Source organism: Dama dama, chromosome 3 (assembly GCF_033118175.1).
Source record: "Dama dama isolate Ldn47 chromosome 3, ASM3311817v1, whole genome shotgun sequence".
Taxonomy (NCBI): Eukaryota; Metazoa; Chordata; class Mammalia; order Artiodactyla; family Cervidae; genus Dama; species Dama dama.
This window is the reverse complement of record NC_083683.1, coordinates 28,105,944-28,128,610: the sequence shown is the minus strand read 5'-3', so window position 1 is coordinate 28,128,610 and position 22,667 is coordinate 28,105,944. Positions and strand designations below refer to the sequence as shown.

Genomic DNA, 22,667 nt, shown 5'->3' with positions numbered 1-22,667 from the left:
GTATAGTCCATGGGGTCTCAGAGAGTCAGACATGACTGAGCGACTTTCACTTTCAGTCTTATTATGATGGGTGACTATACTGTTATATTTTTTTCCCTCATCTGATTGTTCAGAAAGGAAGTTTGTCTTATTCTTCCTGTCAGTCTTAGTGCCAAGTATACAAAGTGATGGATGGATGAATGAATGAATTATTTAATTAATTAATAATCTGATGGCAGGGATATGGGTACTTCCTGGAGTTAATCACGTAGGAATTGAAAATCTCTGTATGTAATGTCTCAGTGTCTTTTCAGTGAGTTATTGGCCACAGCAACAGAGGTAGAAGGGATCACTGTGAATATTTTTTAAATGGCCTTCATCTTATCATTTTCTCTTGACAGTACAAAACCATCCTGGGAATTTTAAAGCTATGGTTATAAACGACTGTGTTTCTTGATATATATCATCAGGTGAAAGAGAAGCATTTAAGCTAATTGTTGTTGAAAAACTCTTTTGGTGCTAAGAGACAGCTAGGTGGGTACATGATCAGATTTTTATTTTCAGAAGACAACTTTATGGATCATATGAAGTGGCTGGAGGAGAATAAATTATTCCAGTTGGACAGAGGAGAGATGACGTTGAGGGTCTGTAATAATGCAATGGCAGTAAAATGGAGAGAGCTCGTTCATTCTTTCATAAAAATGATATCAAGTATTTATTTACTGGTTTACACCAGACTCTGAGGATGCAGTGGTGAATAAGCCCAATTAAATTCTTACCCTCAAGGAGATTATAGACAAGTAGAGAAGATCATCTTCTCTACTCAAATAAATCAGATCATCATACTAATAAATGTAAACATGCAGGTTTGATAAATTTGGAATGAGAAAAGAAAAACTGAAAAAAAGCCTCTCAGAGGTAAAATTGACAGAACTCATTTCGTTATTGGGGTATCAGAATATACAAAAGACCTGCTTCCTGCTCTTCTTTTTTGAAAGAATATTCAGACTAATTTGTGTTACAGAAATAACATATGAGAAATACCATTGAGGAAGATGTATTATGTGACAAGTGGTATGGAACAGATTTAAATGACCTTTTACCAAAAACTGAGATTAAAAAACTATGAATTGTAAATTCTGGTTTTGCAATAAATTCCACTTACTTTTCATAGTCACTGTTTAATTGGAGTAATGGTACTTTTTGATAAGATACAGTTTACCGCATGTCTCTCTCCATTTTGATTTTTTTTTTTCTTTCAGATGTTGCCAGAGCAATTGAATTACTGGAAAAACTACAGGAATCTGGAGAAGTACCAGTGCACAAACTACAATCCCTCAAAAAAGTGCTTCAGAGTGAGTTTTGTACTGCTATTCGAGAGGTATGGGACTAATATTTTATAACTATATTCTGCTCTATGCCTTCTGAATAGAAAGCATGTCTTCTCCACACAAACAGTTGAACTAGTTAAGAGTGTAACTGTAACTTAAGCTTTCTGTTTTTAACTGCTTAGACAGATGATAAAATATAATTTAGTCTGCTAAATTCCAAAATTAGATTCAGTTAGGATTTATGCATTCATGTACAACCAAATGTTGAGCTTATGGTACCCATGAAGTGACTACTTCAGTGGGTGACTCTGACACATAGTCTAAACTTTTTAGTAGTCACTTGAAGTCATCTGGAAATTCAGGTAGAAGTAGTCATCATTAATGGGGACTGAGCTTTTCTTAAAAGAACACTCAACTAAATCTTTTCTCAGGTAAATCTGAAAGAGTAACTCACTACTGACTAAAGTTATAGGTATCCGAAAATTACTGTCTAGTGCAGTAATGGGAATAGGCTGATATGCTCTTCAACAAATCTTTGCAATGCTTTCCTGTTAATGGTTTCAAAAAGCCTGAGGTAGAATAAGTGTGTTTAAAATAACTGTTTGAATTTTTTATTAATTCGTGGTGGAATTGACTAGTCAATTAATGAATTTCACGGGTTATAAGATAGTTCACTTAAGGTATATACTCTACAATGCTTTATTCAGTAAGCCCATCACCTCTTCTGCATTTAATTAGCACCTAAAGTACATATATCCAGCATTATTTGTCCTGCCCGAAGTCCTCAATTAGTAAATTATGTACTGTCGTCCTTTCCAAAGTCAGTTGATCCCAATGGCTTCCAAGAGGGTCTTTGTAGCAGAGAGCATGCATCTCTCAGAGAAGCTTGTATCAACCTTCCTTTTTTTTTTTAAAAAATTTTTCTGACATAAACACACTGCTATCTTTATTTATTATTCATATATTTACTCTTGGCTGTGCTGAGTCTTTGTTGCTGGTGGACTTTCTCTAGTTGTGGAGAGCGGGCTGTGCTCGCTAGCTGTGGTTTGCGGGCTTCTCTTGTTTGTAGTGACTTCTCTTGACTGGAGTGACTTCTCTTGTTGTGAAACACAAGTTCTACGGGTGCTGGCTTCAGTAGTTGCAGACAAGGGCTTATAGTTGTGACTTGCTGCCCCTCGGGTGTGTGGGCTTTGGCAGCTGTGGCCCCCGGGCGCCAGGAGTGCAGGCTCCAGTCATCATGGCACGCGGACTCAGTGGTTGTGACTCGCGGCCTCTTGTGCGCTGGCCAGGAGTGGCACGTGGGCTTCGTTGCTCCATAGCATGTGCGATCTTCCCAAACTGGGGCTTGAACCTGCACCCCCTGCATTGGCAGGCAGATTCTTATCCACTCTACCATGAGGGAAGTCCTCAGCCTTCCACTGTGCAACTGTATTTGTGGTTAATGCATGTTCTCTGCCTGAACAGTGCTAGTTTCTGAGTTGTCACTAAGTAGAAAGCCTCACGTGACTAACATTTAAGATACACAAAACCTCTTTCACTGCATATTTAAGCCATGCCTACCCAATGAGGTTAATATTTGAATTTTGCTAGGATTTGACTTAGACGGTGCTTGTGCTAAATCTTTACTATGGTGAGGTTGTTAACTACTTAATTTTTGTTTACAGTGAATACAGCTTAAGGAAGTAGCCATAATTCTATCTCTAAGTTTTAATCTGTGAATTTGACCAAAGACTGAAAGAAAATTTCTCCAAGTGTATGAATTCTTGGCCATCCACTGCTCAGTGGGAAAGGTATAAGATCCGAGAAACCCCGCGGGCCTCCCGCAGTCACTCTGTAGACTAAGGCTACATCCCCTATACATTCTTTTCTTCCTTCACAGAGTGCTACTCCCCTGGGATTTGGTGGCTGACTTTTCATCTTAGATATTCTGTCACCTTTCTATTTTCCACAGAATTAACTGAAGAATAGTATCCATTAAATATATCTCTCTGCTCACTGGGAATTTGGCTTGTGACCCATGTAAAGTCTCTACTTTTATGGAACTTAAATTCCAGTGAGAAAATGATGATTAATAAATATATAATACAATGTCAGAAAATGGCACTATGGAGAGAAATGAAGCAGAATTAGGGGAGTATGGGTAGGACTCTCTTAAATTAGAGTGATCAGAAAATAATTGAAGTCACGGAACAAATCACACAGGTATTGGAGGGGATAGTGTACCAGGCAGAGCATACCACAAGTGAAAAAACCCAGAGACGAGAATTGCCTTAATCCATGGAAGCAATAGTCCAAAAGCCGGCTATGCCTTCAGTGAAATAAGGAAGGTAGACTTCCTAGAGGCAGCTAGAGAGCAGGAAACACTAGGCTTCACAGGCCATGGTGAGAACACTGGATCCTATCCTAAGCATGATAGGAAGCCCTTGGAGCATTTTGACCTCACCTGCTCAGCTTTTTAAAAATGTTTTTCTGACTGCTGAGAATACATGGGTCCATGCAAGAGTGGAAACAAAGAGATCAGTAATAAGCTAATGAGCAGTTCAGGAGATGAGATGATGGCAGCCCGGATGAAGGTGGCGACAATACAATTTGTAGGGAGTTGTCAGATTCAATATATATGGTTTTGAGAATAAAGACAATAGGAATTGACTTACAGAGTTATATGAATGATAGAAGTCTCAACGGATTCTTACATTTGGACCTGAACAATTGGATCAATGTGATGTAACGAGATGGGAATCCTCGGGGGTGGACGAGCTTTGGAGTAGACTATACAAGCACTCTGTTCTGGATCAAACTGATGATTCTTTTCCGAAATCCACCTAGAGATGTCTGGTAGACATCTAAGTCTGAAGCTCAGGGGAGAAGCTGATGCTCGAGATGTAAATGCAGTGTAGATAGCTGTTCAAATAAACACACAGGCCTTTTTCTTTAAAGAGTTTGCTAAGGAAAGAGAAGATTTGAGTAAGAAAAGGAAAAATGTAAAGAAATATGGAGCCATTGTATAGATATTATAAATACATCTTACAAACTCTGTGGTAAAGTATGCTATCATTAGTGGTAGTTGGAATTTATAACTGATGTATAAGCAGTTCAGAACTTTTAGAAGGGAGAAAGAAGATGATATAATTTATCTTCCTTATATTTTATAAATTATACTTTATAATTTATACTATACTTTATACTATACTATTTATACTATAATTTATACTATATAATATAATTATATATATAATATATATTATATATATTTTATAAATTATAATAAAGTTAGTTTATATTCACATTGCTGTCCTTAGTAATAATTTTAAAGGCAATACATGTTATATAAACATTGATTTGGTCCCTTCATCTCAGCTAACATTTCATAGTAGTTGCATGGTGTTGTTTATATTTAAGTTTGGAATTTTTATCATCCTTATAGTATTTTTATGTTAACCATAGGAAGTAATGATAAAAGTAGCCAATGTGTATACAATAATTCTGAATCATAGAATAACATTGTGACCTCATCTAATGAAAGTTCTTCAGTAAAATATAAGATATGAATGCATGTTGATGGATTGGTAAATCCACAAGCCGGTAAAGAAAAGTACAACTAAGAAGTATGATGTAAGATGCTGACTACCTGAAAATTAGCTTTAATTTTACTCCTGGTCTCTTCGGTATTGACTGTTATGCTGGAGTGAAACCACTTAAGTGTGTGTTTCTTATTCATTAATAGAAATAATACTCAGAGTCTCTCTGATTAAATTATTTGAGTTTTCAGAGATATTTGCCAGTTAATACTTTCCAGTGTGAAAGTTATACATGTTGTCATCACAGGAGGAGAAAAGAACTAGAACTATAGAGGCGTCCTTCTTGTTTAGCCATCATTGTTTATTTTTTGGTTGTGTTGGGCTTTGGTGCTGTGTGCCATTTTCTCTGGCTGCAGTGAGTGGACGCTAACTCTTTATTGTGGTAGACAGGCTCTCACTGTGGTGGCTTCTCCTGGTGGAGTGCAGGCTCGCGGCTTCGGGACTTGTGGCATCAGGCTCGGGAGTTGTGGCATCAGGCTTCAGGAGTTGTGGCGCTGAGGCTCGGGAGTTGTGGCATCAGGCTCGGGAGTTGTGGCATCAGGCTCGGGAGTTGTGGCCCTCAGTCTTCGGGAGTTGTGGCGCTCAGGCTCGGGAGTTGTGGCCCTCAGGCTCGGGAGTTGTGGCCCTCAGGCTTCGGGAGTTGTGGCCCTCAGGCTCGGGAGTTGTGGCCCTCAGGCTTCGGGAGTTGTGGCCCTCAGGCTTCGGGAGTTGTGGCCCTCAGGCTTCGGGAGTTGTGGCGCTCAGGCTCGGGAGTTGTGGCCCTCAGGCTTCGGGAGTTGTGGCCCTCAGGCTCGGGAGTTGTGGCCCTCAGGCTCGGGAGTTGTGGCCCTCAGGCTTCGGGAGGTGTGGCCCTCAGGCTTCGGGAGGTGTGGCCCTCAGGCTTCGGGAGTTGTGGCGCTCAGGCTCGGGAGTTGTGGCCCTCAGGCTTCGGGAGTTGTGGCGCTCAGGCTCGGGAGTTGTGGCCCTCAGGCTCGGGAGTTGTGGCCCTCAGGCTTCGGGAGTTGTGGCCCTCAGGCTTCGGGAGTTGTGGCATCAGGCTTCAGGAGTTGTGGCGCTCAGGCTCGGGAGTTGTGGCGCTCAGGCTCGGGAGTTGTGGCCCTCAGGCTTCGGGAGTTGTGGCGCTCAGGCTCGGGAGTTGTGGCCCTCAGGCTCGGGAGTTGTGGCGCTCAGGCTTCGGGAGTTGTGGCCCTCAGGCTTCGGGAGTTGTGGCATCAGGCTTCGGGAGTTGTGGCGCTCAGGCTCGGGAGTTGTGGCGCTCAGGCTCGGGAGTTGTGGCCCTCAGGCTTCGGGAGTTGTGGCGCTCAGGCTCGGGAGTTGTGGCCCTCAGGCTCGGGAGTTGTGGCGCTCAGGCTCGGGAGTTGTGGCCCTCAGGCTCGGGAGTTGTGGCGCTCAGGCTCGGGAGTTGTGGCCCTCAGGCTCGGGAGTTGTGGCGCTCAGGCTCGGGAGTTGTGGCCCTCAGGCTTCGGGAGTTGTGGCGCTCAGGCTCGGGAGTTGTGGCGCTCAGGCTCGGGAGTTGTGGCCCTCAGGCTCGGGAGTTGTGGCGCTCAGGCTCGGGAGTTGTGGCCCTCAGGCTCGGGAGTTGTGGCCCTCAGGCTCGGGAGTTGTGGCGCTCAGGCTCGGGAGTTGTGGCCCTCAGGCTCGGGAGTTGTGGCGCTCAGGCTCGGGAGTTGTGGCGCTCAGGCTCGGGAGTTGTGGCCCTCAGTCTTCGGGAGTTGTGGCGCTCAGGCTCGGGAGTTGTGGCCCTCAGGCTCGGGAGTTGTGGCGCTCAGGCTCGGGAGTTGTGGCGCTCAGGCTCGGGAGTTGTGGCCCTCAGGCTCGGGAGTTGTGGCGCTCAGGCTCGGGAGTTGTGGCGCTCAGGCTCGGGAGTTGTGGCGCTCAGGCTTCGGGAGTTGTGGCGCTCAGGCTTGGGAGTTGTGGCCCTCAGGCTCGGGAGTTGTGGCGCTCAGGCTTCGGGAGGTGTGGCGCTCAGGCTTCGGGAGGTGTGGCCCTCAGGCTTCGGGAGGTGTGGCCCTCAGGCTCGGGAGGTGTGGCCCTCAGGCTCGGGAGTTGTGGCCCTCAGGCTCGGGAGTTGTGGCGCTCAGGCTCGGGAGTTGTGGCTCTTGGGTTCGAGTGTGGGCTCGGGAGTTGTGGTACACGGGCTTAGTTGCTCTGCAGTATGTGGATTCTCCTGGACCAGGGATCGAACCCGTGCCTCCTGCCCTGGCAGGTGGCTTCCTGTCTGTTGCGCCACCATGGAAGTCTGAGGTATCATTCTTAGTTGCATTCACTGGAGCACCTATTCACTGAATAGGTGCAGGTCATCCCATTGCCAACCCAAATTATGCTTACAAAGAAAGCAGAACAACCTATTGCAGTTTTTTTGTAGTTCCCCCCCCCCCATATATAAGTGTTAATGGTAATTATTATTTTATGTTGAAGCACTCCCATATTTTGCTTTACATTCAGGTAAAGCCACTGAATCAGCTTCTGGCATATGTGCAGCAATTATATGGGGAGAATAATTTAATGAAATTTAATTTTTTTTTATGAAAATGGATGGTTAAAAGAGATTACATGTTTTCTCTACTTAACTAATTTTATTTAGTCTGTAAAAAAGACGGAAAAGGTTTTGTTGTGATCGGTACTGAAGTAAGGCCATCTATATATACAACAAATAAAGCACTGATCTATTAATAAATGAGTTACACTTGAATGACAGTCCATGCAGAGCTTTATTCACAGAATACAGATAGTGGTTGGCAATACTTATCTTGATTGTGTTTTTTTGCTCAGTGATTTTAAAAGGACTGATTAATAATTTACTTGTACCTATTCAGTACAAGTAATTTTGGAGTACATGACAGAAAAATGGAGTGACGAGTGATGCTGCTTTTCCAAAGTGAAAGGCATTGGCTCACAAGGAAAGTTCATACAAAGTTTAGCATGAGGGGTGAAATTTATAAATTTATTCTCCTTGTATTCTCAGCAAAAACTATTTCTGTGACTTTAAGTGGCTTTCTCAAGCTTTAGTTCATCCCTGTGTTAATTAACTTGAGTGATCCAAACTTATAAATTAAAATATAGGGGAAAATAAGGATTGAAATAAAAGGATTATTAAATGTTGATTTTTTGATAAGAGAATTTCCTAAGATAATTGAAATGCAGTTCAAATAGCTCAACTGGCAAGATATGGACTTTCCTCCAACACTTTGTATTCTTCATGCCTCAGAGTAAGAAATCAATAATATAGGAATGGTCATATTTTAAGAGGACATCCAATTTCTGCAACAGAATACCAAAAATTTCTTTCTGAAACTAAAATGATTTAAAAAGAAAAAAGAATTAGCCATCTATTTACTACCGTTATCTTCCAAGTTTTAAGGCATCTAGGCTTCCTGCTTTTCAGAGTCATGTGCTTACTGATCTGGTGTATGTGGACTGTGGTGAGCACTCACTCCACTAGTATGCCTGTCACCAAATATACAGACCTGAATGACATAGTTACCAAAGACTGCCTTCCTTGGGCAATCACCAGATGGTATGTGTTAGTAATTTCTAATGTAGTAGAACACTAGAATAAGGAAATAAAACCGACTCTACACAGGATCATTGAAAAACATTGTAGTTCTCTTGTCTCCTTAGCACATGTTGCAGTTGGACTTCCGCATCCTCCTTTAAGCTCCATGGGGTTACGGGAGCCGTGTTGGCTAAGGAAATGCGACTCGAGGTTACGCGTGCCATTTCCTCATGGAAGCCTTTGAGTCAGTGCAGTGTTGGCTATGTTCCCTGCCCTTTTCATGTGACCTGATGGACACGAGTTTGAGCAAACTCTGGGAGATAGTGAAGGATAGGGAAACTTGACGTGCTGCAGTTCATGGGGTTGCATAGAGTCGGCAACAATTTAGTGACTAGACAACAACAAAGTGATGTTTTATGTGATAATCAATCATCCTGGATTACTGAGTGATAAAGTGAGAAATACAGGGTTTAGCCAGCTCTTAATGAACTTATCGGCTCAGCAAAAAGAAATAAATCTTTGCTACTCTCAGCCCCCATGACATTGGGGTTATCATACCACAGCAATACCCAGCTATCCTGACTGACACTAAAACAGTTACAAAGCCAAATTTACCTTGGCAAAGGGTTATAAGCTTTTATCAGCCCTTTCACTACTATAAAACAAAGTTAATTTTTAAAAGGTAGGTTGTATGTTTAGTAAGCAGTGATAAATCATTTTGAAACTATGTAAAATTGGTATCTGATATAAGGACCAATGCACATTAGGTGTCTCATGCATTTGCTCATATTTTGTTTGCTTCTAGCTCCCACTTGCTCTTACACTCTTTTTTTTCTTCCTTAGGATGGAGCTTACTAACCTTCCAGCACCACTTCCCACCCTATCTAACTCCCACACCATTTCTTTATGAAGGAATTTCTTTGTTTTATATACTTTAAGGTATAGTCAACATAAAAGAAATAGAATGTATTGGTCTGCTATTCAAGTGCCTTTAGTCTCCAGTAAGATTTTTTCCTAGAGCGATGTGTAATTTGGGAATCATCTCTGCAATTCTCCCACCACTAATATGTAGGAAAAAATGTCACTATGAGATATTTTGTCTGATCAGAAGGAGCAGCAAAATTATTAGAGCCAGGTTGTTGTAAAGTCCTCCAGTGTTTGAACCCCAACTTAGTTACTTATTTTTGACCTCCATAAAATTTTATTTGTCAATTTTTAATAGGGGGAGTAGTACCATCAGCTTTGAGGTCATTCTGATAATTAGAGATCATACATGTACAACCACCATGTACAGTCTGGCAGCCAATAATTACAAAACCAGTGAATGCTATTATTATCAAAGAGTAGAGTCCCAGATTATTACTAGGTATAGTGTTTTAGTAAGTCATGAAATAGATAACAATTAGGGAGAGAAATGGTAGCCTCTATAGACTAGATCTAAGAAAACCCAGGAGGCTAATAGACATATTCATTGCCCCCACTGCCATTTAAAACAAATTGAGCCGTCGCATCCTGATTTCACAATCATATGGGTCATAGCATCATGACACAAGTGCTTGTTCTTGATGCTCTTTGTTCATCTTAATTTACTGTGCTGAGAACACAAACAGCAAATGTAATTACCTTTATGAGAAGGCGGCTAATGATTGGTCATATCATAGCATATAGATTTCTAATTATCTTAAGAAAACATATCCTCAAATCAATAGTGACAAGATGAGATGAAACAAGGATACGCAGAAGGAGAAAGAAGAGTTGGAGGAAGGGAGAGTGAGAGGAATGAAGGAAGAAAGGCGAGAAGGGAGGCTGGTTGATGTTACTCATGGCATAATGTACTATAATGGAAAGACAGAAGGAGCGTTACGTGGAGTCAGAAAGAACATTGACAATGCATTCAGACAGCCTGTATTCAAATCCTTGCTTGGCCACTTAACTGTGTGATCTTGGGCAAGTTACTTAAACTCTGTGATCTTGGTTTTGTTTAGCTTTTTTTTTTTTTTACATAAAATAAGGTAACTTTAGATCAAACAAGATAAAAAAAAAAAAAACAAACCCAAAATACCTTGACTAATGTACCTAGCTAAAAGAGGAAGTAGTTAGGAAATGGTGCCTATTTTGGTGAAAAATTTAGTGGTTTTAGTGATAATACAAACTTTTAATATGTTTTAATAGAAATATTAGTTACAAATATAGAGAATAGTCTATAGTTATCAATCATCCAAATAAATGTAGAATTTTTTTTCTTAGGAGGAGGATCCACATTTTAAGTAAAATGTTGACAGTCTAGTAGTGTTAGAATAAACAAATATAGTAAGGAATCTGGAAACCTTGCCATATGATGAGAAGTTAATAACAACAGGGGTTGTTTGGTCATATTTCAGGTTACTATAGAACAAGAGTTTTTAACTTAATGTAATATATAGACCCTGGTGGCTCAGATGGTAAAGAATCTGCCTGCAGTTCAGGAGACCCAGTTTTGATCCCTGAGTTAGGAAGATCCCCTGGAGAAGGGAATGGCTACCCACTCCAGTATTCTTGCCTGGAGAATCCTACTGCCAGAGGAGCCTGGCAAGCCACTTTGCATGCTTTCGTAAAGAGCGGGACACAGCTGAATGACTAATACACACCATATATAGGCTTCATGTTGTAGATGAAGTAAGAACAAGTATATATATTTTTCTTTCTTTTTTTTATTGGCAAAAATTTTATGGCAAAATATGTTTTTAAAGTTTTACTTCAAATATGAATAAAGTGGCATGGATTCATTGTATAAAATTATCATCCTTGTTACATAATGGCATCTTGAATAGCATTACACAGATCAGAATGAACAAAAATGTATCTCAAATTATGTTTATGCATATCTTTTGTTTGTATTGAACTTAGTGTAAGTTGGCAGATGACAAAGAAAAGAAAGCTTCGTTGCTCTTACATTTCCTTTGATTTTATTTGCATTGCTAAATGTGATGGGGCACAAAAGTCAAACTTTCTTTTGTGATAAGTTTCCTGCCAACAAGAACGTGAAGTCAAGGAAGCTTATTTCTGAGCATCTTGAAAGCACATTACACATTATAGAATTTTTCATTTTTTTACAGAAAAAGCTCAGCTTTTAAGAAGTGAAAATCTAAGACTTCTATTTTTCCCAGTGTATCTTGACACATTTCCAAGCAAAAAGAAACCATTAAGTAATTGAAAAAAGCTTGATCAAATCATGTACTCTAGAAATGTTTGAACTGGTGGGTTACTCAGAAAAGAGTGTCTTTTTTTCTGAGTCTTTTGAAAAAAGAGTGTCAAACAAAAAAATTATGAGTGTCTCTGTTCACTTCACCTAATTCTGAACTTTGATATTTTGCTAATATTTTGTAGCCAGTTATGGTGAAAATAATAGCTGTACATTTCCATTTGGCATGGTATTATTGGGTGAAAACTATGATTGTTTCAGTGAAGTTCTGATTTTTATCTGTCTCGTGAATGCTGATACCCTAACGTGTGTGTGTGTTAACATACCTCATGAGTATTTTCAAGGCCAGTTGTTCCAACAGTGAACAGCTTCTTTGTCAAGCAGAATTTCTAATGGAAGAAAACTCTTTGCCACCATGTGCAAATGTGGACTACATGTGGAATTTCTGGGTCCAGCCTCCAGCTTGCTTGCTCTGGTGAAGACAGGCATTCCCACTTTATTCATAGAGACTTACTTCTTTTAGCATCAGGGTAAATTAGTGTCACGGACTCTGATAATTATCCTAAAAGATGCTTGGCCTTCCCTACTCTGTGGAAAGTGGTCCAGTAATTTCACAGCCCTAGCCTGGAATGTATATTTTCAAGTTTCTATTTAGGCATGGAACAAAATGTTTTCTTTTTATTTGACAAAAGATTCATGGCTTTCCAGAAGATAAGTGTTAATATGCTTGGTTGAACTTGGGTCAGAAATTTCAGTGTTTATTTTTCTAAGTGAAGTGTTGCTAATATCTTAGCAAAGTTTGACAAGAGATGCTTCTTCATGGCTGGATTTTCTTGTAGCGATATTAGGACATGAGGAGGAGGCTGTAGTCCCTAGATTCCAGGTTTGCTGATCTTATTATGGTTACTGTTGGAAACAGTTGCCATTTTGGCCAGAGAGATTTAGAGCTGAAAATTTGTGATGTTTCCAGTGCTGAAAGGGTATCTGTGAAGGGAAGGGAGTTGAAAAGGAGAAAGCCTTGTCAGTGTATCCACAGGGAAGATCTGCAACAACTGAAAAGCCTACAAAACTCTTCTAAAGGTTACTTCTGCTTAGATGATTTAAATGAAAAAAGGATTCAAATGTCATTCTTTGCTGACAGAGGCCTCCTTGCTGATGCCAGCCTTTCCAAAAATAACATCATTTGACCTCAGGATAAAGGCTTTGCTAGAACCTGATTCAACCTGAAGTGTGTTAGAGAAAGCTCAGGTGTCGATAGAAGTCCTACTCTGCTCTGATGAAGGATTTAACCCACTGCTGTTGAAGCTGATCTGAACTGCAGCTTTGAGCAATTGCTGCTGTGAGAACAGACACTAATGGATTGGAAATTAAAAATGACCTAAATATTTGTAAAGATCAGTCCAAATTTTCCCTTTTCTAAACAAATAAAGCAGCCTTCTTATTGAAGCATACTTTAAGTAGTCACAGTTTTCCTATTTTATATGAATTTGGAATTATTGTATTTTCCAGGAAATGATTAATTTTTACAAAAAAAAAAAAAAAAAGAGAGCTGTAGTATTGTTTGTAAAGTGATTCAGTGTCAAAGGGAAAACAATGGCATGAACATTTACACATCTGTTTTTCTTGGGATAACACCGTATACTTCATTAGACTCTGAAAAGGTCCATGATATGTCCTCCCACCTCACTCCTCAAAAAATCAAGAAAACTCCCTAATAAAGGGTGATGGTATCAGTTGAGAAAAACTTCATGACTAGTTCATCTGACTTAAGGTCCCTCCAATTCTATGAATCCACACATAGTTATGTAGTAAGTAATTAATGTTTTCCTTGGTGTAGATTATATGGAATTATGTAAAATTGAGCATGTATGCATGGTAGGAATATGAGACTATGTGAGACTCTGTATCAATTAGATATGGGAAAGACAGATACCATGAAGATTTTTAAACTGATAAAAATAGTAACATGTATCCTCATTTGGTTGAGTTTTTTTGTAGAACCTAACCTATTAATATCATTTTATCACAGGAAATTGCAAAAGCAATGAGAAACAATTTGTAAACTACAGTTATAGTTCTATTTCTATTCCTGCAGCTTTTTCAGAGGGAAGATGCATTTTAAACAATGTGAAGAGCATTTATAGCATCAACATGTCACTTTCTGGTGGCAAGAACAGGGTCTGTGTGGCAGGAACCATTTCAGACTGTAATTGCACTAAAGGGTCATTGATCTTACAGATATCTAAACAGACCCTTATAAATCGTCTGTAATGATGAGCATCACTAGGCTGTTAGCATCACTGTTGGGTAAATAAATACTCAGCTCCAGCCTTTCTATTTGCTACCTCAAATGATAAAATAAACAGTACATATTTCCAGAAATGTGTAATTACATGTAATACTTACACAGTAGTTCAAAATAATAGAGTCTTCAGAGAAGTTGTGTTTTATATCAGTCAGATAAAGTGAACATTCTGCCTTCTGTTGAGATCATAGGACTGGAAATCAGAACTTCTATTTTTGGCACCAATGATGATTACGTTTTTTTTTTTTTTTCTCAATGAACAAATCATTTAACCTTCCCTTGCTTCAATATTGCCAACACATGTGGAGACAAATCCATTTGTACAAGCCATCTAAAATGAATGTTAAGTTACAAATTGGTGTTTTTAACAAGATTGCTTTTATCCCTGAGTGTGATTTGCACACAGAAAAGGGAATGAAATTAGTATCACTTATAATTCAAATATATGCAAGGCAATTACTAACTTCCTCCCTCTCTTCTTTTTTCCCTTCTTCCTTCTTTTTTTTCTTTCATATAAGATTTAGGGCTGAAAACTGACCACTGCATCTTGTATGCATAATTTCCTTGATTTTTATATAGTCTGAGTGCTTGTGTTTAATTCTGAAGCACATTTATTTTAATTTTATGTGTTTGAAATGTTATAAAAAGGTATCATGCTGATGAAATCTTTGGGAATATATTCTTCTCCACTTAAAGTGAAAGTGTTGGTCACTCAGTCATGTCCAACTCTTTGCAAATCCATGGACTATAGCCTGCCAGTCTCCTCTCTCCGTGGAATTCTCCAGGCAAGAATACTGGAGTGGGTTGCCATTCCCTTCTCCAGGGAATAATATTATAGGGCTAAGTTCAAGCTTTTATTGTGTGTATTGCTGTGATTCACTTGTTTTTACTGTTGTGTGATATTCACTCTCTCATTGGTGAGGATGTGAGTTGTTTCTACTTTTTCACTTATGATCATTGGTGCTGCTATTAGCGTATGTGTATTTATTAGATAATTAAGACTTCTCATGGATATATATATATGTAGATATAGAATTTCTGGATCATAAGGTATAAAATGTTCGGTTTTTTAAGAGAGAATACCAGTTTTTAAACTTGGTTGTTCTAATTTATACCCCAAATGCAGTATAGAAATTATGTACTTGCATTACCTCTAATCCTTGAATATGAAACATTTGAATTTTTACCAACTGAATATACTAAAATGGGATCTCATTGCAGTCATCATTTGCATTTAATTGATCATTAAATTGTTGAGTATCCCTTCTTTTGATTATTGGTGAAATATGTTTCTTTATCTGTGAAACATCAGTTTATGTATTTTCCTATTAGTTTGTGCTTTTATATATGTATGTATATATACATATATATTTAGTATATTCTTATTTTCATTTCTTTACTGGTATATATAGTGAATATATTCTGCTACTTTGTACCTTATTTTTAAGATTTCTTACAATTGTTAATTTTTAAATATTCATATTGATCATTTTTTAAATAATCAGTGCTTTTTTGTTATCTCGCCTCAGATATATTTCCCTACCTCAGGTTCTAAAAGATATTCCACCTGTATTTTCTATTAAAAGTAAAATTTTTATTTTTAAAATTTATGTCCTTAGTATGAGGTAGGAATCCAGTGTTTTTAATCTGTAAAGATGACTTTATTTTCAGCTATATTTATTGAATAATTCATGGTTTCCTCTGATTTATTGCATCATTGTATACCAAAAGCTATATACATGGATCTGTTTCTGGTTTTTCTGATTGATTAGTCAGTTTATCTATCTCTTCATCATTTCGCTATTTGCTCATTGGGAGGTCCAAGGCAATAAATATTGGAGGTGGGGAGAACAGGGAATGAGGAATAGTTTTAATTCTATCTGGTTTTGATCCTAGCTTTTTTGTGTGTGTAAATTAATAAGAGCAAGTCATTCATGGATCAGTGGACAATGATGAATATACGCCATAAATTAAAGGTTATGATAATTCCAATTCTGCTCTTTGCACCTGAGGTCCAATGAGGGGGAAAAAAAAGAGCACATTGCCAAATGTACTCAGAGAACAGTTTCACATTCATGATTTGTGGGTCTCTATTTCTTTCATCAAGGTTAATTAAGGTTTTAACTAGTCTTACTAGAATGAAGTAAGAGAATGTCTGTTTCAATCATCACAGTATAATTAGCATCTAGTGTATAGTGTGTGCCAAATCATGAGTATTTATAATTATTTGTTGAGTGCATGAAGAAATTCATTAAGATGGCTTATCTTCATTTGTAGATAAACATATTTGATTTTCATAAATCTTGAATTTCAAATAGGACTCGTGAGTTCTTACAAATCCCAGGTAAAACATGTGTTTCTTACCTTTAGGAAGTTATAAACTTCTTTGTGATTCTGATGATTGTGAATCTGGTAAAAACTATGGACAATTTTTTCCCAGAATATGTAAATTTGCAAATTTTTTTTTTTTAGTTCAGAAGCTGATGAATCCTCTATAACTGATCCTTTTGGTGTCTTGATTTTTTTAAATCTCTTAATTTTACAGATGAGAAGATAAGATCTGTAAAGTTGACATTGTCTTTCAAGCTAGTTAGAGCCTGAATTAGTATAGAATCAAATTTCATGATTCCTAGTCTAATCTGGTTTCACTTGTTGTGAACAGTGGCAAAAACAGAATATTCTGAAATGTGGAAACAGTGAAACATTTGTTTCACTACTTACTGGTAATGAGCTAAAATAATTGGAAAATTGCATCATGATTCCATTTCCATAATTCCTCTTCATATCATGTTCCATGTATGCCAACAACATTATTTAAAATTTTTGCCTCCAGTTATTTTCTTTGCTTCATTTAGCATGAGACAATGCATGGTGTTTTCATAATGTATTATATCATATGTTTATTATACAGATTTCCAGAAGGCAATGTAAAAATTTAATTACTAATCATGGCATAATTGGCATTATATCACCAAAACAGTTATGACATTCCCAGAAAATTTGAGTCCCTTCTGGAATAACTTAGGGTTTGGGGGGAACTACAGCTGATTTATAATAATATTAGTTTCAGGTGCACAACATAGTGATTTGATATTTTTATAGGTTATACTCCAAAGTTATAAAATATTGGCTATATTCCTAGTGCTATATATTGCGTATTACATTCTTGTAACTCGTTTATTTTATGCCTCCTATAAAATTGTCTCTCTTAATCCCCTTCACCTATACTGTACCTTACTCAGCCTCTCTACCTTCTGGTAATTAACCACTCACTTGTTTTCTAGATCTGTGAGTCTGCTTATGTTTTAGTTTAGCATTTTTAAGATCAAGCTTTAGGAAGTCTTTAAGAATATATCACACACATGCATGTCTGTTCAAATGTGTCCATGGGCCTTTTCTAAGTTAGCTCTATGCACGTGTGTGTGTGTGCTAAGTTGCTTCAGCCGTGTCTACTCTTTGTAACCCCATGGACTATAGCCCACCAGGCTCCTCTGCCCATGCGATTCTCCAGGCAAGAATACTGGAGTGGGTTGCCATGCCTCCTACAGAGGATTTTCCTGACCCAGGGATTGAACCTGTGTCTCCTGTGGCTCCTGCATTGCAGGCAGATTCTTTACTCCTGAACCACTGGGGAGGCCTCAGCTCTACAAGCAGGGAAGCCGTTTCAACCAATAGCCACAACTTTAGGGAGAAGGCTTGCTTTCCTAGATAAAGAGAAAAGAAACCTGTTACCGGTAATCTTATCTTCCAGAACTACATTATATCCTCATGTGCGCCTGTTAGTCATATTATAAGAGACCCCTAGTATTTATTAAGCCTGATACTTGAAAACTTTTGAACTGCGTTTTCTCTTTGCTGCTGTTTCCCATAAATCAGCAGTAGCACATCCCAGACTTGGCTGACTGGCTAAAGTCCAGCCAAAAATTCCTTTGCTCTCTATTCCCAATTGCCAGCAACTGGAGGTGAAATCACAGCATCTAGTCCTACCAGTTAATGAGCAAGAAACAGCAGTCATATTAATTAATTAATTAATTCTTTTTATTGAAGCATAGTTGCTTTACAATGTTGGTTAGTTTCAGCTGTGCAGCAAAATGATTCCATTATATGTACATAGATATCTGTTTTTTCCTATTGTTTTCCCTTGTAGATGATTATAAAATACGGAGTATAGTTCCCTGTGCTATAGAGTAGATGCTTGTTGGTTATCTGGTTTACATAAAGTAGTGTACATATGTTAACCCCAAACTCCTAATTTATCCCTCCCCGGCCCATTCCCCTTTGGAAGCCATAAGTTTGTTTTCTCTGTCTCTGGGTCTGTTTCTGATGGCAGTCTTTTTTGTGACAACAGTCATTTTTTTTTTTTTTTTTTTTTTTTTCCAGTGGGTTTTGTCATACATTGATATGAATCAGCCATGGATTTACATGTATTCCCAATCCCGATCCCCCCTCCCACCTCCCTCTCCACCCGATTCCTCTGGGTCTTCCCAGTGCACCAGGCCGGAGCACTTGTCTCGTGCATCCCACCTGGGCTGGTGATCTGTTTCACCATAGATAGTATACATGCTGTTCTTTTGAAATATCCCACCCTCACATTCTCCCACAAAGTTCAAAAGTCTGTTCTGTATTTCTGTGTCTCTTTTTCTGTTCTGCATATAGGGTTATCGTTATCACCTTTCTAAATTCCATATACATGTGTCAGTATGCTGTAATGTTCTTTATCTTTCTGGCTTACTTCACTCTGTATAAGGGGCTCCAGCTTCATCCATCTCATTAGGACTGGTTCAAATGAATTCTTTTTAATGGCTGAGTAATATTCCGTGGTGTATATGTACCACAGCTTCCTTATCCATTCATCTGCTGATGGGCATCTAGGTTGCTTCCATGTCCTGGCTATTATAAACAGTGCTGCGATGAACATTGGGGTGCACGTGTCTCTTTCAGATCTGGTTTCCTCAGTGTGTATGCCCAGAAGTGGGATTGCTGGGTCATATGGCAGTTCTATGTCCAGTTTTTTAAGAAATCTCCACACTGTTTTCCATAGCGGCTGTACTAGTTTGCATTCCCACCAACAGTGTAAGAGGGTTCCCTTTTCTCCACACCCTCTCCAGCATTTATTGCTTGTAGACTTTTGGATAGCAGCCATCCTGACTGGCGTGTAATGGTACCTCATTGTGGTTTTGATTTGCATTTCTCTAATAATGAGTGATGTTGAGCATCTTTTCATGTGTTTGTTAGCCATCTGTATGTCTTCTTTGGAGAAATGTCTGTTTAGTTCTTTGGCCCATTTTTTGATTGGGTCATTTATTTTTCTGGAATTGAGCTTCAGGAGTTGCTTGTATATTTTTGAGATTAATCCTTTGTCTGTTTCTTCATTTGCTATTATTTTCTCCCAATCTGAGGGCTGTCTTTTCACCTTACTTATAGTTTCCTTTGTAGTGCAAAAGCTTTTAAGTTTCATTAGGTCCCATTTGTTTAGTTTTGCTTTTATTTCCAATATTCTGGGAGGTGGGTCATAGAGGATCTTGCTTTGATTTATGTCGGAGAGTGTTTTGCCTATGTTCTCCTCTAGGAGTTTTATAGTTTCTGGTCTTACATTTAGATCTTTAATCCATTTTGAGTTTATTTTTGTGTATGGTGTTAGAAAGTGTTCTAGTTTCATTCTTTTACAAGTGGTTGACCAGTTTTCCCAGCACCACTTGTTAAAGAGGTTGTCTTTTTTCCATTGTATATCCTTGCCTCCTTTGTCAAAGATAAGGTGTCCATAGGTTCGTGGATTTATCTCTGGGCTTTCTATTCTGTTCCATTGATCTATATTTCTGTCTTTGTGCCAGTACCATACTGTCTTGATGACTGTGGCTTTGTAGTAGAGTCTGAAGTCAGGCAGGTTGATTCCTCCAGTTCCATTCTTCTTTCTCAAGATTACTTTGGCTATTCGAGGTTTTTTGTATTTCCATACAAATTGTGAAATTCTTTGGTCTAGTTCTGTGAAAAATACCGTTGGTAGCTTGATAGGGATTGCATTGAATCTATAGACTGCTTTGGGTAGAATAGCCATTTTGACAATATTAATTCTTCCAATCCATGAACACGGTATGTTTCTCCATCTGTTTGTGTCCTCTTTGATTTCTTTCATCAGTGTTTTATAGTTTTCTATGTATAGGTCCTTTGTTTCTTTGGGTAGATATACTCCTAAGTATTTTATTCTTTTTGTTGCAATGGTGAATGGTATTGTTTCCTTAATTTCTCTGTCTGTTTTTTCATTGTTAGTATATAGGAATGCAAGGGATTTCTGTGTGTTAATTTTATATCCTGCAACTTTACTATATTCATTGATTAGCTCTAGTAATTTTCTGGTAGAATCTTTAGGGTTTTCTATGTAGAGGATCATGTCATCTGCAAACAGTGAGAGTTTTACTTCTTCTTTTCCTATCTGGATTCCTTTTACTTCTTTTTCTGCTCTGATTGCTGTGGCCAGCACTTCCAACACTATGTTGAATAGTAGTGGTGAGAGTGGGCACCCTTGTCTTGTTCCTGATTTCAGGGGAAATGCCTTCAATTTTTCACCATTGAGGGTGATGCTTGCTGTGGGTTTGTCATATATAGCTTTTATTATGTTGAGGTATGTTCCTTCTATTCCTGCTTTTTGGAGAGTTTTAATCATAAATGAGTGTTGAATTTTGTCAAAGGCTTTCTCTGCATCTATTGAGATAATCATATGGTTTTTATCTTTCAATTTGTTAATGTGGTGTATTACATTGATTGATTTGCGGATATTAAAGAATCCTTGCATTCCTGGGATAAAGCCCACTTGGTCATGGTGTATGATTTTTTTAATATGTTGTTGGATTCTGTTTGCTAGAATTTTGTTAAGGATTTTTGCATCTATGTTCATCAGTGATATTGGCCTGTAGTTTTCTTTTTTTGTGGCATCTTTGTCTGGTTTTGGAATTAGGGTGATGGTGGCCTCGTAGAATGAGTTTGGAAGCTTACCTTCTTCTGCAATTTTCTGGAAGAGTTTGAGTAAGATAGGTGTTAGCTCTTCTCTAAATTTTTGGTAGAATTCAGCTGTGAAGCCATCTGGTCCTGGGCTTTTGTTTGCTGGAAGATTTTTGATTACAGTTTCAATTTCCTTGCTTGTGATGGGTCTGTTAAGATCTTCTATTTCTTCCTGGTTCAGTTTTGGAAAGTTATACTTTTCTAAGAATTTGTCCATTTCATCCAAGTTGTCCATTTTATTGGCATAGAGCTGCTGGTAGTAGTCTCTTATGATCCTTTGTATTTCAGTGTTGTCTGTTGTGATCTCTCCATTTTCATTTCTAATTTTGTTAATTTGGTTTTTCTCTCTTTGTTTCTTAATGAGTCTTGCTAATGGTTTGTCAATTTTGTTTATTTTTTCAAAAAACCAGCTTTTAGCTTTGTTGATTTTTGCTATGGTCTCTTTAGTTTCTTTTGCATTTATTTCTGCCCTGATTTTTAAGATTTCTTTCCTTCTGCTAACTCTGGGGTTCTTCATTTCTTCCTTCTCTAATTGCTTTAGGTGTAGAGTTAGGTTATTTAATTGGTTTTTTTCCTATTTCTTGATGTAAGCCTGTAATGCTATGAACCTTCCCCTTAGCACTGCTTTTACAGTGTCCCATAGGTTTTGGGTTGTTGTGTTTTCATTTTCATTCATTTCTATACATATTTTGATTTCTTTTTTGATTTCTTCTATGATTTGTTGGTTATTCAGAAGCGTGTTATTTAGCCTCCATATGTTTGAAGTTTTAACAATTTTTTCCCTGTAATTGAGATCTAATCTTACTGCACTGTGGTCAGAAAAGATGACTGGAATGATTTCAATTTTTTTGAATTTTCCAAGACCAGATTTATGGCCCAGGATGTGATCTATTCTGGAGAATGTTCCGTGTGCACTTGAGAAAAAGGTGAAGTTGATTGTTTTGGGGTGAAATGTCCTATAGATATCAATTAGGTCTAGCTGGTCCATTGTGTCATTTAAGGTTTGTGTTTCCTTGTTAATTTTCTGTTTAGTTGATCTATCCATAGTTGTGAGTGGGGTATTAAAGTCTCCCACTATTATTGTGTTACTATTAATTTCCTCTTTCATACTTGTTAGCGTTTGCCGTACATATTGCGGTGCTCCTATGTTGGGTGCATATATATTTATAATTGTTATATCTTCTTTTTTGATTGATCCTTTGATCATTATGTAGTGTCCTTCTTTGTCTCTTTTCACTTCCTTTATTTGAAAGTCTATTTTATCTGATATGAGTATTGCGACTCCTGCTTTCTGTTGGTCTCCGTTTGCATGAAATATTTTTTTCCAGCCCTTCACTTTTAGTCTGTATGTGTCTCTTGTTTTGAGGTGGGTCTCTTGTAGACAGCATATATAGGGGTCTTGTTTTTGTATCCATTCAGCCAATCTTTGTCTTTTGGTTGGGGCATTCAGCCCATTTACATTTAGGGTAATTATTGATAGGTGTGGTCCTGTTGCCATTTACTTTGTTGTTTTGGGTTCACATTTATAAAACCTTTCTGCATTTCCTGTCTAGAGAAGATCCTTTAGCATTTGTTGAAGAGCTGGTTTGGTGGTGCTGAATTCTCTCAGCTTTTGCTTATCTGTAAAGCTTTTGAATTCTCCTTCATATCTGAATGAGATCCTTGCTGGATACAGTAATCTAGGTTGTAGGTTATTCTCTTTCATTACTTTCAGTACGTCCTGCCATTCCCTTCTGGCCTGGAGGGTTTCTATTGATAGATCAGCTGTTATCCTTATGGGAATCCCTTTGTGTGTTATTTG

At 38.3% G+C, this 22,667-nt stretch overlaps 1 protein-coding gene across 1 annotated transcript in view; it reads left to right on the top strand.

The window, feature by feature from the left end:
- The window catches only part of LIN7A (lin-7 homolog A, crumbs cell polarity complex component), a 156,944-nt gene that overhangs the window by 47,447 nt on the left and 86,830 nt on the right, over positions 1–22,667 (top strand). The window contains exon 2 of the mRNA XM_061125195.1: positions 1,242–1,360. Within this exon, the coding sequence (XP_060981178.1) occupies positions 1,242–1,360 (119 nt within the window). The remainder of the gene's footprint in view (positions 1–1,241; positions 1,361–22,667) is intronic.